Genomic DNA, 18,816 nt, shown 5'->3' on the forward strand with positions numbered 1-18,816 from the left:
ACTTTAAAAAAATTTTTTTAGGGCAGCCCAGGTGGCTGAGCAGTTTAGCGCCACCTTCAGCCCAGGGCCTGATCCTGGAGACCTAGGATCATGTCCCACATCAGGCTTCCTGCATGGAGCCTGCTTCTCCCTCTGCCTGTGTCTCTGCCTCTCTCTCTCTCTGTATGTCTCTCATGAATGAATAATAAAATCTTTTTAAAAAAATTTTTTTTAAAGATTTTATTTATTTATTTGAGAGCGCACAGGTGGGGTGAGGGGCAGAGGGAGAGAGAGAGAGGAAGCAGACTCCCTGCTGAATTCAGAGCTCAATCCCAGGACCCTGAAATCATGACCTGAGCTGAAGTCAGCCACATAACACACTGAGCCAACCAGGTGCCCCCCCAAAATAATTTTTTTAAAGATTTTATTTATTTATTCATCGGAGACACACAGAGAGAGGCAGAGACACGGAGAGAGAGAACCAGGCTCCATGCAAGAAGCCTGATGTGGGACTTGATCCCAGAACTCTGGGATCACACCCTGAACTAAAGGCAGATACTCAACTGCTGAGCCACCCAGGCATCCCAAAAATAAAATTTTTGAAAAAAAAAAACAACAAAACTTTGCAGGTGAAGGAATTTCTTTACATTAGATAGAGATGGGATGAGAGGCTCTAAGAAGGCATGTGTTTTTTTAACTTTTTATTTAAAAAAATAAGCATTTCAAGAACAGTGCAAAGAATTCCCATATACCCTTCATCACAACTCACTGGATATTGATGTTTTGCCACACCCTGCTTTTTTTTTTTTTTTAATTCATGAGAGACAGAGAGAGAGAGGCAGGCTCCATGCAGGGAGCCTGACGTGGGACTCAATCCTGGGTCTCCAGGATCAGGCCCTGGGCTGAAGGCGGCACCAAACCACTGAGCCACCTGGGCTGCCCCACCACACCCTGCTTTATTAATTCCCCATCGCCTAACCATTTGAGATTAAGTTGCAGATATTTTGATCCTTTACCTGCATTTTCTAAGAATGAGGACATTCTCTTCCATAGCTATAATACAATGATCAAATTCAGAAAATCTTATATAGACACAGTACTATTATATAGGCAATATTCAGGTTGAGTCAGTTATCCCAATAGTGTCCCTGAGGGCAACTTCCCTCCTCTTGACCTGAGTTGGTGCATGGCATTTAAAGGCAATGCCTCATGGTTCTCCTTTAATCTGGAACTGAGAAGGGATCTTTTTTTTTTTTGAGAAGGGATCTTGATTGGAGATTTGTAGTTTCGTGCTTCAGTTTATTCATTTCTCTGAATAGTTGGCATACACCAAAAAATCATTCACAGATTTTTTAAATTAAAACAGGTGGGGCACCTAGGTGGTTGGTTGGTTAAGCAGCTGCCTTCAGCTCAGGTCATGATCTCAGGGTCCTGGGATCAAGCCCCAAGTAGGGCTCTTCACTCAGCAGGGAATCTGCTTCTCCTCCCTCTGCTGCTCTCTCTCTCTCAAATAAATAAATAAATAAAATCTTTTAAAAAGAAATAAATGGGGCAGCCCAGGTGGGTCAGTGCTTTGGCGCCACCTTCCGCCCAGGGCGTGGTCCTGGAAACCTGGGATCGAGTCCCACATCGGGCTCCCTGCATGGAGCCTGCTTCTCCCTCTGCCTATGTCTCTGCCTCTTTCTGTGTGTGTCCTCATGAATAAATAAATAAAATCTTAAAAAAAAGAAATAAATGAAATTCAATAAAATTAAAACAGCTATCTTAAAATAGTACTTTAAATCATTTTTAAGAATAAGAATCATAACTATTAAAAAGAAAGAAATCCTCCAAAATCGAGATAGGAATCTTTGCTTACTGCTTCACTGTTGACTTTCCTAGCCCCTCGTCTCCTGTCTCTTCTGCTTTAAAGGTGAATCTGTACCCTTGACATGCTCTTTGTGTGCCTTGGAAAACCCCCGGCAATGGTTGTGGGCAGGGCATGAGAGCTTAGTTGCCTGTGAGGCTTTTCCCACATCTTCTCTCCCATTAAGTCTTACTCCTCCTTCCAATCCATCTTTCTAAAGGAAGGTAATGCAAAGAAAGTTTCAGTGTTTTCCTTGCCACCAGAAAGCCTGAAAACTGATAATTTTTCAAAAACTTCTCACTGGGGCTTACCTAGTAGTATTTTCTTTTCCAGAACTTTCTGGTAAGAATCAATTCCTACATATGCAACTTGAACAGAGTTGCCCCTCAGCCTGCATGGAGGTGTTTTGTTCTGTTTTGTTTTGTTTCAGAGAGAGAGGGATAGCATGCAAGGGGCAGAGGGAGAGAGAGAGAGAGAGAATCTTAAGCAGGCTCCAGGCCCCATGCAGAGCCCTTATACAGGGCTTGGTCTTAACAACCATGAGATCCTGACCTGAGCTGAAACCAAGAGCCACCCAGGCGCCCTGCCGGGCAATTCTTGAAATACGTCCATATCCTTATTTTGGAAGGCTACCCCTTTTTTTTCCTCTGCTATCTCTGTGACACAACTAGTTGATACACACACAGGCCTTATACCATCACAAACAATTTTTGTATTAAAATCACTTTGAAAATCCATTTTTGTGGGGCACCTGGTTGGCTCAGTAGGTTAAGTGTCTGTCTTTGGCTCAGGTCATGATCCTGGGGTTGAGCCCCACACTGGGCTCCCTACTTAGCCTATCTGCTCCTCCCCCTCACCCCCCACTCTTGCTCTCTGTCTCTGAAATAAATAAATAAAATCTTATTAAAAGAAAGACCAGTTTGCAACCAGCCCCAGCAAAAACTACTCTACAAATATAACCTTTTATTTTTAGTTTCTCATAATAGTCTTTATTTTTCATTGTATTTAGACAAAATTGTCTTCTAGGGGTTAATATTTGACAATGTCTATAGCCATTGGTCTATAGTTCACAACATTCTTTTTGTAACTTTAGCCGCTGAGCCACCCAGGGATCCCCCCTAGATTCTTTTCAGAGGCATCGTGGTGCAGTAGAAAGACACTGGACTTTGTATTTAGAACATTCTGAATTCTAGTCCCTGCTCTGCCATTTACTTGTGGCCTGTAAAAGGGTTTTGTTTTTCTTTAAGATTTGATTTATTTATTTAAGAGAGAGAGCATGAGTGGTGGGATGGGGGTTGGGGGCAGAGGGACAAGCAGATTCTCCACTGAGCATGGACCCTACTGTTGGCTCAATCCTAAGACCCTGAGATCGGGATCCCTGGGTGGTGCAGCGGTTTGGCGCCTGCCTTTGGCCCAGGGCGCGATCCTGGAGACCCGGGATCGAATCCCACATCAGGCTCCCGGTGCATGGAGCCTGCTTCTCCCTCTGCCTATGTCTCTGCCTCTCTCTCTCTCTCTCTGTGACTATCATAAATAAATAAAAATTAAAAAAAAAAAATCTAAGACCCTGAGATCATGACCTGAGCCAAAATCAAGAGTTGGCCACTTAACCGACTGAGCCACTCAGGCACTTCTGGAAAAAGTTGTTTTGTTTTTAAGATTTTATTTATTTATTCATGAAAGACACAGAGACACAGAGAGGCAGAGACACAGGTAGAGGGAGAAGCAGGCTCCATGCAGGCAACCCGATGTGGGACTCTATCCCGGTGCTCCAGGATCACACCCTGGGCTGAAGGCCGTGCTAAACTGTTGAGCCACCTGGGCTGCCCTGGAAAGCTTTTTAACCTCACTGAACCCAAATTTCTTCACCTGTATTTTTTTTTTTTTAAGATTTTATTTATTTGAGAGAGAGTGAGCAAGAAAGAGAGCACAAGTGGGGGAGAAGCAGAGAAAAAGAGGGAGGAACAGACTCCTCACTGAGCAGGAAGCCCGATGTGGGGCTCTGTCTTAGGACCCCGGGATCATGACCTGAGCCAAAGGCAGACACTTAACTGACTGAACCACTCAGGCACCCCACAAATTTCTTCACCTGTAATGTGGGATAGTAAATGTACCCTGCAGGATTATGGAGGTTGAAACGGGATAATGCGTGGGAGGCTCCAGGCCACAGAGGAGATGATCAATGAATGGTTGCAATCATACTAATGAGCCAATATTATAATTACAGGGATGCAAGAGAAGCCAATTTGCCTTCATCCCATAGAAGTGCCGGAAAAGGGCAGTTTGGTTTACTGTTTTTGTCTCAGATTCTTTTTTTTTAATTCAAGCTATCTCCAAGTTTAGAGAGGGAGCATTCCTTGCTCTAAATAGAATCAAGATAGATAAACTTGGGGATCCCTGGGTGGCACAGTGGTTTAGCGCCTGCCTTTGGCCCAGGGCACAATCCTGGAGACCAGGGATCGAGTCCCACGTCGGGCTCCCTGCATGGAGCCTGCTTCTCTCTCTGCCTCTCTCTCTGCCTCTGCCTCTGTGTGTGTGTGTGTCTATCATAAATAAATAAATAAATAAATAAATAAATAAATAAATAAATAAAATCTTTAAAAAAAAAAAGATAGATAAACTTGTTTCATTATACAGGCAAAGTTGACCCCAGTAAGAACATTCTCAGCTCTGGGTTGAGTCCCTAGCTTTATTCACAGATCTGTGACAACTGAGTTGGATCTAAAACAGGGAGAAATTCCAGCTGCCCCCAGGCAGGTAGGGCTGCTTTGAGGGAAAGAGTAGAGTAAGCAGAGGGACGCCTGGGTGCTCAGTCGGTTAAGCATCTGACTCTGGATTTCTGCTCAGGTCATGATCTCAAGGTTCTGGGATCCAGCTCACTCTACCCTCAGCAGGGAGTCTGCTCGAGGATTTTCTCTCTCCCTCTCCATCTGCTCCTCCCTCGTGCTTTCTCTCTCTCTAAAAAAAAAGTAAGTAGACATACAGGAGAATGCTTCAGGGTGACCTGCGGGGACAGAGGGACCAGATCGCAGAGACAAGTCAGATTTGCTGTGGCAGATGATTGGGAAAGACCTTAAAGGAAAACTCACCCTATGATGTTGGATTCTGATTTTCAGCACCAAAGAAGAGGAAAAGAAGGAGATACGACAGCTGATCATGAGATTGGGGTCAGCCCCTAAGACAGAGCTGAGAGATAACTTTTTAATATTAAGGGGAAAAAAATACTGGGATAGTAATAGTCATATAGAGGAGGGGTCATATGACAATTCCTAGGATCTACTGGGCAGGTAGTTATTGTGGGTCTCTGCTGGGAGGGGCGGCCACATGCAGAGGCAGGCCCCTGCTCCAGTCTGTCAACCACAACCTGCTTTATTAAGAGGGATCAATCATGGAAAGTAGGCCTGGGGCAGAAGAGGGAATAGATGGGACGTTTGGTGTCCCAGTTACAGACTCCCCTCCCCCAACCCCTTCTTCCCGCATGCCACCCAGAATAGCCCTGGCGTCTTTATTGGGTCAGGCTGCCAATTCTCAGTGATCCACACTGCTCTGCTTGCCCAACCCTGTCCCCCTGTCCTATTCCCAGAGCTCACAGCCTTCAAGACGCTCCCAGCCCCAGCCTGTTCCCGGGTTCTCTGAGAGACAGTACAGCATCCTAAAAAGAGTATTTGGGAAGGTCCAGTTCCCAGTGTCTTCCTTCATTGTTCAACCATAGGCACAAAAGGCATTTTGCTTGCCTGAGCCTTGGGGCTCCTGGCCTGCCCTTGACTACACCTCCGGAGGTTGTTGCAAAATTCAAATGGGATGTGTTGACGCACCTCATACACGATAAGGGGTTATGTTACCAATTTTTGTCCTCTGCCCTTGAGCCGTCATGGAGCTGCTGCTGCACACATCCACAGCCTCGCTGCTCCCCAACCCCCTCCCCCGGCCCCCCCCCCCGCCCCCCGCCTGGGGCCACACAGCCACAGAGGGAGCTGGGGCTCCTATGATTTCATCATTCTCTGCTTTTATCCATAAAGTGAGGTCAGAAGGGACTCCCTAGGTAGGCTCTGGCCCTCTTTTATACGCTTGATAAAATGAACCACAAGAATGTCCCTTCTCCTTACTCTGCCGCAGAAGGCAGGCCTTGTTGCAGTCAGCTCCTACACTGCTTGTTCTACTGGACAAGGACAGGATGTCCTGTCTATGAATTACTTGGCCTGTTTCTTCTGTCTTCTGTCTGCCTTTTGGCTTTTTTTTTTTTTTTTCATTGCTCCTTTGTATCCCTGCTTGAAATTAGCAAGATGGATTGAGACTAAATAATCATCACAGCTGCCATGTGTTGAGCCTCTGCTGTGAGCTGTGCTAAGGGCTTATCTTGCTTAATCTCAGCAGTTGTGGGTGGCAGGCAGGAGATAGCTGAGTCTCAGGTATTAAGCCACCTCCCAAGGTAACGAAGCTTTCAGGGGCAGAGCCCACATTCAAACTCAGCTATGTCTTACTCCAAAACTTGTATTATTTTGTTTTAATGGAAATACTTTCTTGATTTCTTTCCTGTCTTTGTTTGTTTTGAATAATAAAGGTTAATACCCCACACCCACCAAACTGCTGGAAATAAGAAGTCTGTCATATTGTGAGGTGGCTAGGATAGAGAGCATTGGAAGCTTTCTGTCTTTTTTTTTTTTTTTTAAGATTTTATTTATTTATTCATGAGAGACACAGAGAGACAGAGACACAGGCAGAGGGAGAAGCGGGCTCCATGTAGGGAGCCCAATGCGGGACTCAATCCCAGGACTCCAGGATCACAGCCTAGGCTGAAGGCAGGCACCAAACCGCTGAACCACCCAGGGGGTCCCTCATTGGAAGCTTTCATAGGTATGACCATTTTGAAAAGCAATTTGGCAATATCTAGTAAAGTGGAAAATGCATATACGCTCCCATGGAACCATTCCATTCCTGGGTATATACTCCAGGGGAACTGTTGAATATGTACTTGAAGATACCTGTACAGAAATGTTCACAGTCGGGGCACCTGGGTGGTTCAGTCAGTTAAGTATCTGCCTTCAGCTCAAGTCATGATCCCCAGGTCCTGGGATCAAGCCCCACATTAGGCTCCCTACTCCTTGGGGAGTCTGCTCCTTCTTCTCCCTCTCCTAAAGCTTATGCGCTCTCTCTCACTCACTCTTTCAAATAAATAAATTAAATATTGTAAAAAACAAACAAAAAAGGAATCAACCTAGATGTCCATCAACAAGAGAATATTATATATTTATACACATATATATGATGTTATATCGCAACCTTTAAGATAGTCAATATAAGTAAACTTTAATAATCTGATCTAGATATACATGGATAAATCTAAAAAAAAAAATGTTTGTTGGGGATCCCTGGGTGGCTCAGTGGTTTAGTGCCTGCCTTCAGCCCAGGGTGTGATCCTGGGATCCTGGGAGTCCCACATTGGGCTCCCTGCACGGAGCATACTTCTCCCTCTGCCTGTGTCTTTGCCTCTCTCTCTCTCTCTCTCTCTCTGTCTCTCATGAATACATAAAATCTTAAAAAAAAAAAAAAAGGTTTGTTGAACACACAAAAATGCAGCATGTACACCCACTGTTCAGATTTTAGAAACAGGCATACAGATACCCATGTATATTGTTTATGTATATCCACATACATAAATAATGATAAAAACATGCACTGCATTGCTTAGCACCAGATTCAAGAGAGTAACTCTGGGGAGGAAGAGAGAGGAGTCTTAAAAGCTAGTCAGCTTTTTTACATTTTAGATCTTTTTTTTTTTTTTTTTTTTTAGATTTTATTTATTTATTTGAGAGAGAGCGCAAGAGAGCACAAGCAGGGGGCGGGGGCAGACAGAGGGAAAGGGAGAAGCAGGCTCCCCGCTGAGCAGGGAGCCCAATGTGTGGCTCCATCCCAGGACCCTGGGATCATGACCTGAGCCAGGGGCAGATGCTTAACCATCTGAGCCACCCAGGTGCCCCTACAGTTTATTTCTTAAAAAAAGATTTAGAGTAAGCATAACAAAATGTTACACAGATGATTTGACAAGGCCAAATGGTAGGTGTACATATATATATTATTTTCTGTACTTCACTAAATGTCCGAGATAATTAGATATAAAGTAATACATTTTTATTATAAAAAAGTTAAGGTTTTGCAGAAGGGCATAAAGATGACAAAAGTCACCTTTAATCACACCATCCAAAGACAATAACTATTTACATTTTGTTGAATACCCAGACTTTTTTCTAAGCATATACACACATCCATACACATTTCTTTAAAAACAAAACAGGGCAGCCTGGGTGGCTCAGTGGTTTAGCGCTGCCTTCAGCCCATGGCGTGATCCTGGAGACACGGGACGTCGGGCTCCCTCCACGGAGCCTGCTTCTCCCTCTGCCTGTGTCTCTGCCTCTCTCTCTGTGTGTCTCATGAATAAATAAATAAAATCTTTTTTTTAAAAAAAGTGGGGTGCCTCGGTAGCTAAGCATCCAAACTCTTGATTTTGGCTCAGATCATGATCTCAGGGTCATGAGATCAGCCCCACTTGGGGCTCCACTCTGGGTGTAGAGCCCGCTTGAGTTTATCTCTCTTCCTCTCTCTCTGCCCCTCCCCACCTTCCTTTCTCCCTCTCTTTAAAAACAAAGAGAATCTTCATCCTTTTATTTGCTTTTTTTTTTTTTGTATCGTGGTAATCTTTTCATGTGACATGGAACTACATGATTTTAACAACTGCATCATATTCACACAGCTAATACTTTGGTTCCTATCCTTGCACATCTGGGTTGTTTATAGTGCTTTACAATTGTAAGTGATTTTGCAGCAAACATCCCTGCATGTAAATGTCCCCATCTCTGATTATTTCCTTAGGGAAATTTCTAGAAGTGGGAGTTTGGGTCAAAGCATATGCACTTAAAAAAAAAAAAAAAAAAAAAAGCATATGCACTTTTTAAGAGCCACACCTGAGTTGTTTTTTTTTAATTAATTTTATTGACACGTAGTTCACATTATAAAATTCAACAGTAAAAGTGTATAGTTCAGTGGATGTTAGTATGTTCACAAAGTTGTATAGACACCACTGTCTAATTCCAGAACATTTTTATCACTCCAAAAAGAAAGCCCCAACCCATTAGCAGTCCCTCCTCACTCTCCCCAATGCCTCTAGCTTGGGGCAATCACCACTCTACCTTTTGTCTCTATGGATTTGCCTCTTCTAGATACTTCATATAAATGGAATCATACAATAAGTCTTTTATGTCTCTCTTTCACTTAGCAAAATATTTTCAGGGCCCATCCATGTTGTAGCATTTATCAGTACTAAATTCCTTTTTACCTTTTTATTGCTGAATAATATTCCATTTTTTGAATATGACATATTTATTCATTTATTAGTTGATGGGCATTGTTTCTACTTTTCGGCTATTAGGAATAATGCTACTATGAACGTTCATGTACAACTTTTACCTTGGCATATGTTTTTGATTCTCTTGACTATATATTGAGTAGTGGAGATGCTGGGTAATATGATAACTCTATTATTTATTAACTTTTTGAAGAACTGATAAACTCTTTTCAACTTGGCCAAACCATTCCCTCCAACAATGTATGAAAGTTCCAATTTCTCTATATCCTCACCAACATCTGTCTTCTTTGATTATAGTCATCCTAGTAGATGTGAAGTGGTATCTCATTGTGGTTTTGAGATACATTTTGGTAAAGATGTTGAACATCTTTCAAGTGCTTATTGCCCATTTGTATAATATGTTCTTTGGGGAAATGTCTATTCAGATCCTTCATCCATTTTTAAATTGGGTTGTTTGTCTTTTGATTGTTTTTTTTTTTTTTTTTTAATTTTTTTTTTATTTTATTATTTATTTATGATAGTCATACAGAGAGAGAGAGAGAGAGAGAGGCAGAGACACAGGCAGAGGGAGAAGCAGGCCCCATGCACCGGGAGCCCGACGTGGGATTCGATCCCGGGTCTCCAGGATCGCGCCCTGGGCCAAAGGCAGGTGCCAAACCGCTGCGCCACCCAGGGATCCCCTGTCTTTTGATTGTTGATTGTTGAAAGTTATTTTTTTTTTTAAGATTTTTTATTTATTTATTCATGAGAGACAGAGAGAGAGAGGTAGAGAAGCAGGCTCCATGCAGGGAGCCCGATGTGGGACTCCATCCCAGGTCTCCAGGATCATGCCCTGAGCCGAAGGCAGATGCTCAACTGCTAAGCCACCCAGGCATCCCCTGTGAGAGTTCTTTATATATTTGAGATACAAGTCCCTTATCACATATGTGACTTGCAAATAAACTCTTCCACTTTCTAGATTAACTTTGCACTTTCTTTTTTTTTTTTTTTTTAAGATTTTATTTATTTATTCACAAGAGACACACACACAGAGAGAGGCAGAGACACAGGCAGAGGGAGAAGCAGGCTCCATGCAAGGACCCCGATGTGGGACTCAATCCCGGGACTCCAGGATCACGCCCTGGGCCAAAAGCAGGCACTAAACCACTGAGCCACCCAAGGATCCCATCTTTGGACTTTCTTTTTGATGTCCTTTGAAGCACAAACTTTTAAAAAATATTTTATTTATTTATTTAGAGAGAGAAAGGGAGAGAGTGCAAGCAGGGGGAGGGGCAGAGGGTGAGGGAAAGAGAATCTTAAGCAGACTCCACACTGAGTGTGGAGCCCAATGAAGGGCTCAATCTTGAGACCTGAAGTTCATGACTTCAGCCAAAATCAAGAGTTGGACACTTAACCAACTAAGTAATCAGGGGCCCCAAAAGTTTTTAGTTTCAGTGAAATCCTGTTTATCTATTTTTTCTTTGGTTGCTTTAGCTTTTGATATCATATCCAAGAGACCTGATCTAGGGTCATGAAGATTTACTTCTGTCATTCTAAGAGTTTTATAGTTTTAGCTCTTACAGGTAAGCCTGTGATCTGTTTTGAGTTAATTTTTATATATGATACAAGGTAAGGATCCAACTTCATTTTTTTTTTGCCTGTGGATATCCAATTAATTGTCTCAGTACCATTTGTTGAAGAGACTGTTCATTCCCCATTAAGTGTTTTTGGTATCTATATAGAAGATCAACTGATTGTAAATATAAAGATTTATTTCTAGACTCTCAATTCCACTCCATTGATCTATATTTCTGTCCTTATGCTAGTACCACACAGTCTTGATTACTGTAGGCTTTGTATTAAGTTCTGAAACTGGGACATGCAAGCCCTCCAACTTTGTTCTTTTTCAGGATTGTTTAGGCTATTTTGGGATCCTTGCATTTCAAGCCTGATTTTTAATCATTTTTTGTGCATGTGCTAACAAAATAAGAAGAATGCGAAAAGCAGAACCACTAATTATCAATGATTTTGCATAGTGTGTGGAATCAGCATATGAATCTGAAAGCTAAAAGAAGATTGGATTTCCTTTCTTTATTTCAGCCTTAATCAAACCTTTTTACTGTGGGGGAGAAACAGTGGAAAAAACAAAAGTAAAGGAATACATGTTCCCTTGTGTTATGATAGTTTTTAGTTCTCCAGCTCTATCAGAACAATGAAAAGGAAATTCCTGTGAACCAGGGTCTGCAGAGCCTCCTGCCTACTTTGAATGATACGTAATTCTTCATGATATCATTTTCTCCATCTTCAAAAGAAATCCGCTCTAATATAGTCTCTTCTCCACAGCAATAACAGCCAAATGAAGAAGCGGCCAACATCTGCCGTGGGCTACAAGAGGCCTATCAGCCAGTATGCTCGGGTTGCTATGGCAATGGGGTCCCACCCCAGGTACAGGGTAAGAAGCTGGGAAGTAGAAGGAGGGGAAGGAGCGAGAGCCCAAGGGAGGTGATGCTCATAATCTCTGCTTGCTCTACCTATCTCATCACCTTTGCTATGCCCAATATTTACTGAGCGCCTAAGAGATAAGAATCATCAGAGCCCCTGCTCATGTCTATCTGATGTTCCCACCACAGGCTGAAAACATAATGTTTCTGGAGTTGGATGTGTCCCCTCCAGCTGTCTTTGAGATGGAATTCTCTCAGGACCAAGAACAAGACCCCCGTGCACTACACATGGAGAGGCTCATGCGGTTGGACAGCTTTCTGGAAAGACCCTCTACATCTAAAGTTCGAAAGTCCAGGTCCTGGTCAGTGCCACTGTGGTCAGAGTGGGCAAGGGACTTAGGAGGCAGGGAGACTCTATGGGCCAGTTGAGGCACAGAGACTCTATGGGGTGGTTGAGGCATGGAGACCCTATGGGCTGGTTGAGGTTTTGGTTGTACCTGTGAGGCCTTAGGGAGGGTAATAACTGGGATCATCAGGGAGGGGTTCCTATAGCCACAGGATGGGGGAAAGGCAAGTCCTTGCTTTTCTGTTTCCTGCTGTCTACCAACCTCCCCACTCACCCACCTCATCCCTACCCTCTGCAGGTGTCAGAGTCCTCAGCGGCCTCCACCCTCTACCACACATGCCTCACTGGCCTCCGCTGCTCTGCGCCCTACAACAGTGCTAGACCATGAGTGACCACCTTCAGTCAGGCTGCCTACCCAAGAGCCTCCTGGGATGGGGAGCCAACCCTGGATCATCTCACCTGACGCTCAGTGTGTGCGTGTGTGTGCATGTGCGTGTGCGTATGTGTGAGGGGGTGAGAATCTGGCAGACCATGCATCTGCCTGCTTTTCTCAGCCTCCTTTATTTAATTAATGTTATTTATTTGTGGAGCTCAGCCGTGGGGGGGAGATGCCCTCGCCTGAGCCTGCCGTGGTCACTGCATAGCCTCCTTCCTTTCCTTCTGACTTAAACACCCCCATGTCAGGCCTCCAGCTCCTCCCCGTCAGCTGCTCCCAGAAGGGAAGGTAGCCAGTGCCTGAGAACAGAGTACTTTTTCTACCTGTCTCACTCTGTAATCCATCTCCTGTGCTGACGGTGAGCAGTGCCAAAGCACTTTCTGGGACTAGATAAAATGCTAGCTGTCCACAAAGGACAGGAGATGTCCTGACAGTGTTGGGCCTATGCTCCCAGCAAAAAGAGCCCCGCACTCTGCTTTCTGGACCTCAGACAACCTCTTTTGGCCTCTTGGGCTCCTTTTCAAGGACTTACATGACCTCACCGACACAGCCCATGCTCTTCGGCTTTGGCAAGAACTCATGGCTTACCCAAACTCTGCTCCTGGCCACCTTCCCAACCTTTGGATGGGAACTGTGAACCGACCAGTTGCTGCCTGCTTAGGACCTGCAAAAAACGAAACAGCAATGGAGACAACACGGACAGTCATCTAAGGAAGTCCCTTCTCTGAGTCCCTTCGTTTCTGTCCCCTCGGAGAAGTAACTTGGGCTAACAAGCGATCAAGCCAACTCCCCATTTTGGAGACACTGCTCCTTCCTGCTTTGGTCATTTTCCTTGGCAGCTGCTTGGATCCCACCCAGGTCATGGTGGGAGGAATCAATGTCATTCTCCCCGTGGCTACACAAAGGTATCGGAATCTGCTGTTTCCCCTTCGTTTAGCACAGGAGTCAGAGACCTAGGCACAATCTGCCAGCTTTGCCTATTACTCCTGTTCCACATCGCATTTGTTGAGCACTATTTTGTTGAAAATTGATCCTTTCTCCAGCATTGTGCAAACTCTGGTCCCAAGGGAAGTACTCCGCACCTCCCTCTGTGACATCCCAAGATGTCTCCAGGTATCTCAAGTAATAAGTCAATTTCTACCAAAAGAAAAAGAAAGAGAGAGAGAGAGAAAGAGAGAGAGATTTTTATTGATTTACCTTTTTAAGTGTGTATTTTGGTAGAGGAGTGAAGAAGTAATCATGAAAGAAACAAGTGGTTTAGGATTTCAAAATGTCCTAAGAGTGGGAGTCTCTTGTTCCCAGAATATAAGGATTCTAGTCATTGGGAGAAAAGCATGAAACTGACTGAGCTGCTTGAATTGGATGAGTGGGAGGTGGGAGTGGGGGTAGGGGCTGATTACCTGGTTCTTCTCTTTCCATCTGGAAGTGAACGCTTCCTGCACGGTTCAAGTTGTGCTCTGAGGACCGAGCTATGGTTTGGTTTAATTCAGTGTTGCTGTCATTTCTGCCATAGTTACTGGATTGGATGGTTGGACAACTCAATTGCCATTTGCTCCTGTCCTTCAAGGAAGTAGCATTTTTCATCAGAGCCCAAGAGATTATTTGAGACTTAGGATTCAGATCAGAGGTTTGGCTGTGTCCGGGACAGGAATCATGTGTAGAAATCCCCCAGGTGGCCGGGACACAGGGCGACTCCCTGCCTACATTGAGCAGCCTTTCCCGCTGACCTTTCTTGTTTGTGGATGAACAGCACGCGTCACCCCCATTCATCACTTGGACACATCAACTCTGCATCATCTGGTCGCTTGACCCTCACAGTCTTAGAGCACAAAATACCCAATTTCACCACCCCCAGTCTGAGGGCTGGGCCCGAGGTGTGTCGGAGGAGGAGCTCCTGCCTGCGGTTTTGTGTACGTGTGTATGTGTGTGTGTGTTTGTGTGTGTGTTTACTTCCACAGAGGACACTCTACACTCGGTGTAACATATGCTGGGAACAGGGCCACTGGGGTGGTTGGATCTCTCAGTCTCTCTTCTTTCCCTTTTGATGTATCAAACATTTGATTGACAAAGTAAGGGCCTTGATGAGGACCAAATTTCCATGTCTGTTGCTATGGTCTTTATTTAGGACAACAGTTAATGCAGTGGCCCATTCTTGTTACTCTATACATATGACTATACAGGACATATGTAATATATAAATATATATAAAAAACATTACCCTCTGTCTCCTTGGCTTCAGATGAGGCCTCTCTGTTGAGCTGAAATGCACCTGCAGCTTGGTGCTGCCGGCAGCCTGCAGCCCAGCCCTGTTCAAATTAACAGTCGATAATAAAGGAATGAGTATCGTCACAGAATTGATTGCCTGCCTTCTCTTCCCTTTGTTCTTCCTTATATTCGCTTTTGCATTTTCTCCCTTCTTTCTTCCTTGTTTTTCCAAGAGGGGTTTGAGAGTATTTGGAGCTCAGCTGCAGTTACCAGCATCTTGGGGAAGAACGGGTTGCTTAAAAGGGACTCATCTGTCCAGCAGGGTTGAGGCAGGTCCCAGGCTCTAGCCTGAAGTCTGTGCCAGAGCCATGGCAACAGCTGTTCATGTTCTGGGTGAAGAGTCCCCACTTGGTTAATTCTGAGCTATTAGCAGATGTCAGAACAGCCTAGATGTCCAGATTAGCTGTCAATATCATTTGACAGCTCTGCTCCCCCATTGATCAGCCAGGAGAGATGAAAGCGGGTAGTAATGTGTCCAAAGCACATAGATGTGCCTGGCATATGGTGAGCGCTGAATTAAAATAGTTTAAAGGCTAACGTGCCATCAGGCTCTCTTCCCAGAGCTTCTTTCCCTCCCCTCCTGATCCTGGCTATTGGTTCCCCGCAGGATGGAGTTCTTAGGGGAAATGAAAAGTAGTTGCTGCTAACAAACAAACACAAAGCCCCTGACTCCCAGGGCTGCACTGTGGTTGGCCTGGTGCACACAACTCAGCAGTGAGCCTGTTGATTTGGCACTGGCAGTTCTCCTGGTGGGGCTCTGTACCTTTGTGCCCTGCGCCAGCCCAGAGTGCCAGGACTGGCATGGCTCTGCTGTTTGAGATTTGCCAGGTGTCGTGTTAAGTACTTTACATGCACACACTCCCCTAATCCTCCCGTGTGGAAGTTATTGTCACTAGTTTACAGACAAGATTTAGGAAAATTAGCTAACGTGGCTAAAGACGTGTTGGTTAGCAATGTGGCTGGATTTCCACACTCAAAAGCCCGTATTTTTTTCCCTTCTGTGCCACACCTCAAGCCCATCTGTACCTCAGGAAAACTGATGAGCACCCTGTATGGTTTTAGAAGTAGTGAGAGCCAGGGACAGGAGGACAGTGGTTGGAAATAAAACCAAATCTTCTAAACCTGAACGTAGAGGTCCTATTTTTAAAACCGCTCATTTCTCCTTTTAGCAGCAGGATCACCTGTATGGCTGACATAGGTGGTTTTCTAGAGCTTCACAAAACAGCCAGACGGTAGGAACTCTCTCCCTTTGCCCAGGTCTCTTGTTGATAAATAAGCTGCCATGTTCCACTTCTTCCTCCGAGGCTGGGCACCTGATCTCCAGAGGGTGGGCTGTGTGTTCATTAGAACTCTTGGCCACTACTAGAGATTCATTTAAGCTGGCCTGAATGAAATAAGGACCCAGAAAATCATGCCATGGGGATGCCTGGGTGGCTCAGTGGTTGAGCATCTGCCTTTGGTTCAGGTCATGATCCTGAGGTCCTGGGATCGAGTCCCACATTGGGCTTCCCACAAGAAGCCTGCTTCTCCCTGTCTGTCTCTGCCTCTCTGTGCCTCTCATGAATAAATAATAAAATAAAATAATAAAATGAAATAAAAAGAAAAAAGAAAAGCATGCCTTGGGCCCCAAGGGCAAGTATAGAACTGGTCCTCAGGAATCATCTAGCATTGGGGATTCAAACACTGCAAAGACCCTCTCTCTTTCACCAAATTTCTTTCTGTGTGGGGTCCGTGCTCTTGCCTCAGCTGCTGCAGTTCTTGATGCAGAAATTACGTCTGCCAGCAGCTCTCTGTTTACACGATGCAGTCATCCGGAGAGACTTAGAATCTCAGTCCTAGTGCCAAATTCATGGGAATGTGATTCCAATTCAGTGGTTTGGGTCAGGTGGGTGGAAACATGATATATGAACAAGACCTCCAAAAGTTCTACTGCTGTAACCATGTGTATGGAGGAGGGGTGGAAATAAAGAATTTTTTCCAGAAAGATGGTGGGGGTAGCAGTGGGGAATGGAGTGTGCTCTGCACAGCCGATAAAACAGATGTCCATGACCAGGACACCCATCATCCAGGATGGCTTCAGAAAGTTTTCTTACAGCATGATCCAAGGTTCACCGGCACCAAAATTAACACCCTCAGACATTCTACTTCATTAGGGTGAGGATAGATCCACAAGACACACACTATAGGTTGCCTTTCCGTTATTCATTCTTCCTTTCTTCCTTATTTACAGAAATGGTTCAAGGAGATCAGTGTACCCAACTAAAAACACTCATCTTCCTAGATTCCCCTGTAGCAACAGGTGGCCATGTGATGTGGTTTTGGCCAAGCAAACGTAAATGGAAGTCGGTTAGGAATTTCTAGAAATGGCACGCCTGGGTGGCTCAGTGGTTGTGTATCTGCCTTTGGCTCAGGGCATGATCCTGGGGTCTTGGGATTGAATCCCACATTGGGCTCCCCTTGAGGAGCCTGCTTCTCCCTTTGCTTCTCCCTTTGCCTATGTCTCTCCCTCTCTCTCTCTCTCTGGGTCTCTCATGAATAAATAAGTAAAAATTTTTAAAAAAAGGAATTTCTAGAAATGTTTTTGCTTTCCTGATAGAGACATCACCCGTTTTTCCTCTTCCCCTTTCTTCTTCCTTTCTAAAACTCAGATGTCCCTCCTGGGAGTGCATTCTCTCATTGAACAACTATTTACTGAGCACCTGTTACCCGTGTGTTCGGTCCAGGCATTCTTCTGCTGGGAATACAGCCTTCAACAGAATAAACTGGAATAAACAGAAGCCCCTGCCCTCCTGGTGCTTCCACTCCAGGTTGGGGAGGAGACACTGAAGGAGAAAAATAAAGCAAAGAAGGGAGAAATGGGGAGTTCCCAGATGGTTGGGGCAGGGTGGGAGGAGTTGCCCTTTTTAAAGCCTTAACTAAGAAGGTGACATCTGAGCGGATTTCTGGAGGTAGGAAGTGGCCTCCAGGAGGGGAAAAACAAATGCAAACTTCGTGGGTGGGAGCTGTCAGGCTTGTTCAAAGAGCAGCAATCGTATTGCAACCCTGAGGCAACAAGCACAACACGTAAAGGTTGATGGGGTGGAAGACTGGAGAGCAAGTTCCTGCTGAAGTCTGCGCAGCTGCTGCACCAGCTTGGGTCTCCCACTTCCCGGTTAGAATGACACGGACAGGGGCGCTCGGCGGGCTCAGTGGGTGGAAAGTGCAACTCGGGATCTCGGGTTGTAAAGCTGGGTCTCACATTGGGTACAGAGATTACTTAAAAATAAAATATTTTTTAAAAAAGGAACAATAATGGTAGCAGACAAACCCCTACAGGTTTAAGCCAGTATTAGGGAGATTTGCCAGGAATTTGCATTTGAAATGAGCACTCCAGGTGATTGCAGTGAATACTCACTAAAGTGTGAGAATCTCTGGGTCTACTATTTGCAATTCCAAGTCCCGGTGGGCCTGGCTTTCGGCACCTGCCCGCGCATGGGGCCTTGGGCCTGCGCTCAAGGACGGCAGAGGAGGAGGGCACAAAGTTTCTTGGAGCCCCTGGACTTAAGTCATGCATCATTTTTTCTTCCACAACTGGGTGGAGAGGGTGGAGCTACCTCCACCTCAAATAATCACTAACCGAAGTGATTATTTGCTCACATCCAAAGCTCCCACTTGGCAGTAAAGAAAAGCAGACCCAGAAAAGGACAGTGATTTCCCCAAAGTCACACAAACTATTAGCATGTGAATTGGACCTGGAAGGCATATGGATTTACTAGTCTGACACTGTTTATATTTTCTGTTGTGTGTTGATTGTTTTAAAATAATTTGAAACTCAGAACAGTTGCAACAATTGCACTAAGAATACCCACATAGAAAAAAAAAAGAGTACCCATATAGTCTTGTTTTGTGTTTTTTTTTTTTAAGAATTTTTTTAAGTTGGCTCCATGCCAAGCGTGGGAGCCCAATGCAGAGCTTGAATTTATGACTGTGGGATCAAGACCTGAGCAGAAATCAAGAGTCTGCCACTCAACCGACTGAGCCACCCAGGTGCCCCAAGATTTTATTTTTAAATAATCTCTACACCCAATGTAGAGCTCGAATTCACAACCCTGAGATCAGGAGTCACATGCTCCATCGACTGAAACAGCCAGGCACCCCAAGAACACCCATATACTCTTCACCCAG

The 18,816-nt window shown here is 44.7% G+C and overlaps 1 protein-coding gene across 2 annotated transcripts in view; it reads left to right on the forward strand.

Annotated features, from left to right (window-relative positions):
• The window catches only part of KIF3C (kinesin family member 3C), a 38,164-nt gene extending 23,423 nt beyond the window's left edge, over positions 1–14,741 (forward strand). The window contains exons 6-8 of one of the 2 annotated variants that reach the window (XM_041756920.1): positions 11,508–11,616; positions 11,795–11,961; positions 12,250–14,741. In XM_041756920.1, the coding sequence (XP_041612854.1) occupies positions 11,508–11,616; positions 11,795–11,961; positions 12,250–12,343 (370 nt within the window). In that variant the 3' untranslated portion in view covers positions 12,344–14,741. Of the gene's footprint in view, positions 1–11,507; positions 11,617–11,794; positions 11,968–12,249 lie in introns of both variants that reach the window. The other variant, XM_041756918.1, reaches the window with a different exon arrangement.
• The last annotated feature ends 4,075 nt before the right edge of the window (positions 14,742–18,816 follow it).

Source organism: Vulpes lagopus, chromosome 5 (assembly GCF_018345385.1).
Source record: "Vulpes lagopus strain Blue_001 chromosome 5, ASM1834538v1, whole genome shotgun sequence".
Taxonomy (NCBI): domain Eukaryota; kingdom Metazoa; phylum Chordata; class Mammalia; order Carnivora; family Canidae; genus Vulpes; species Vulpes lagopus.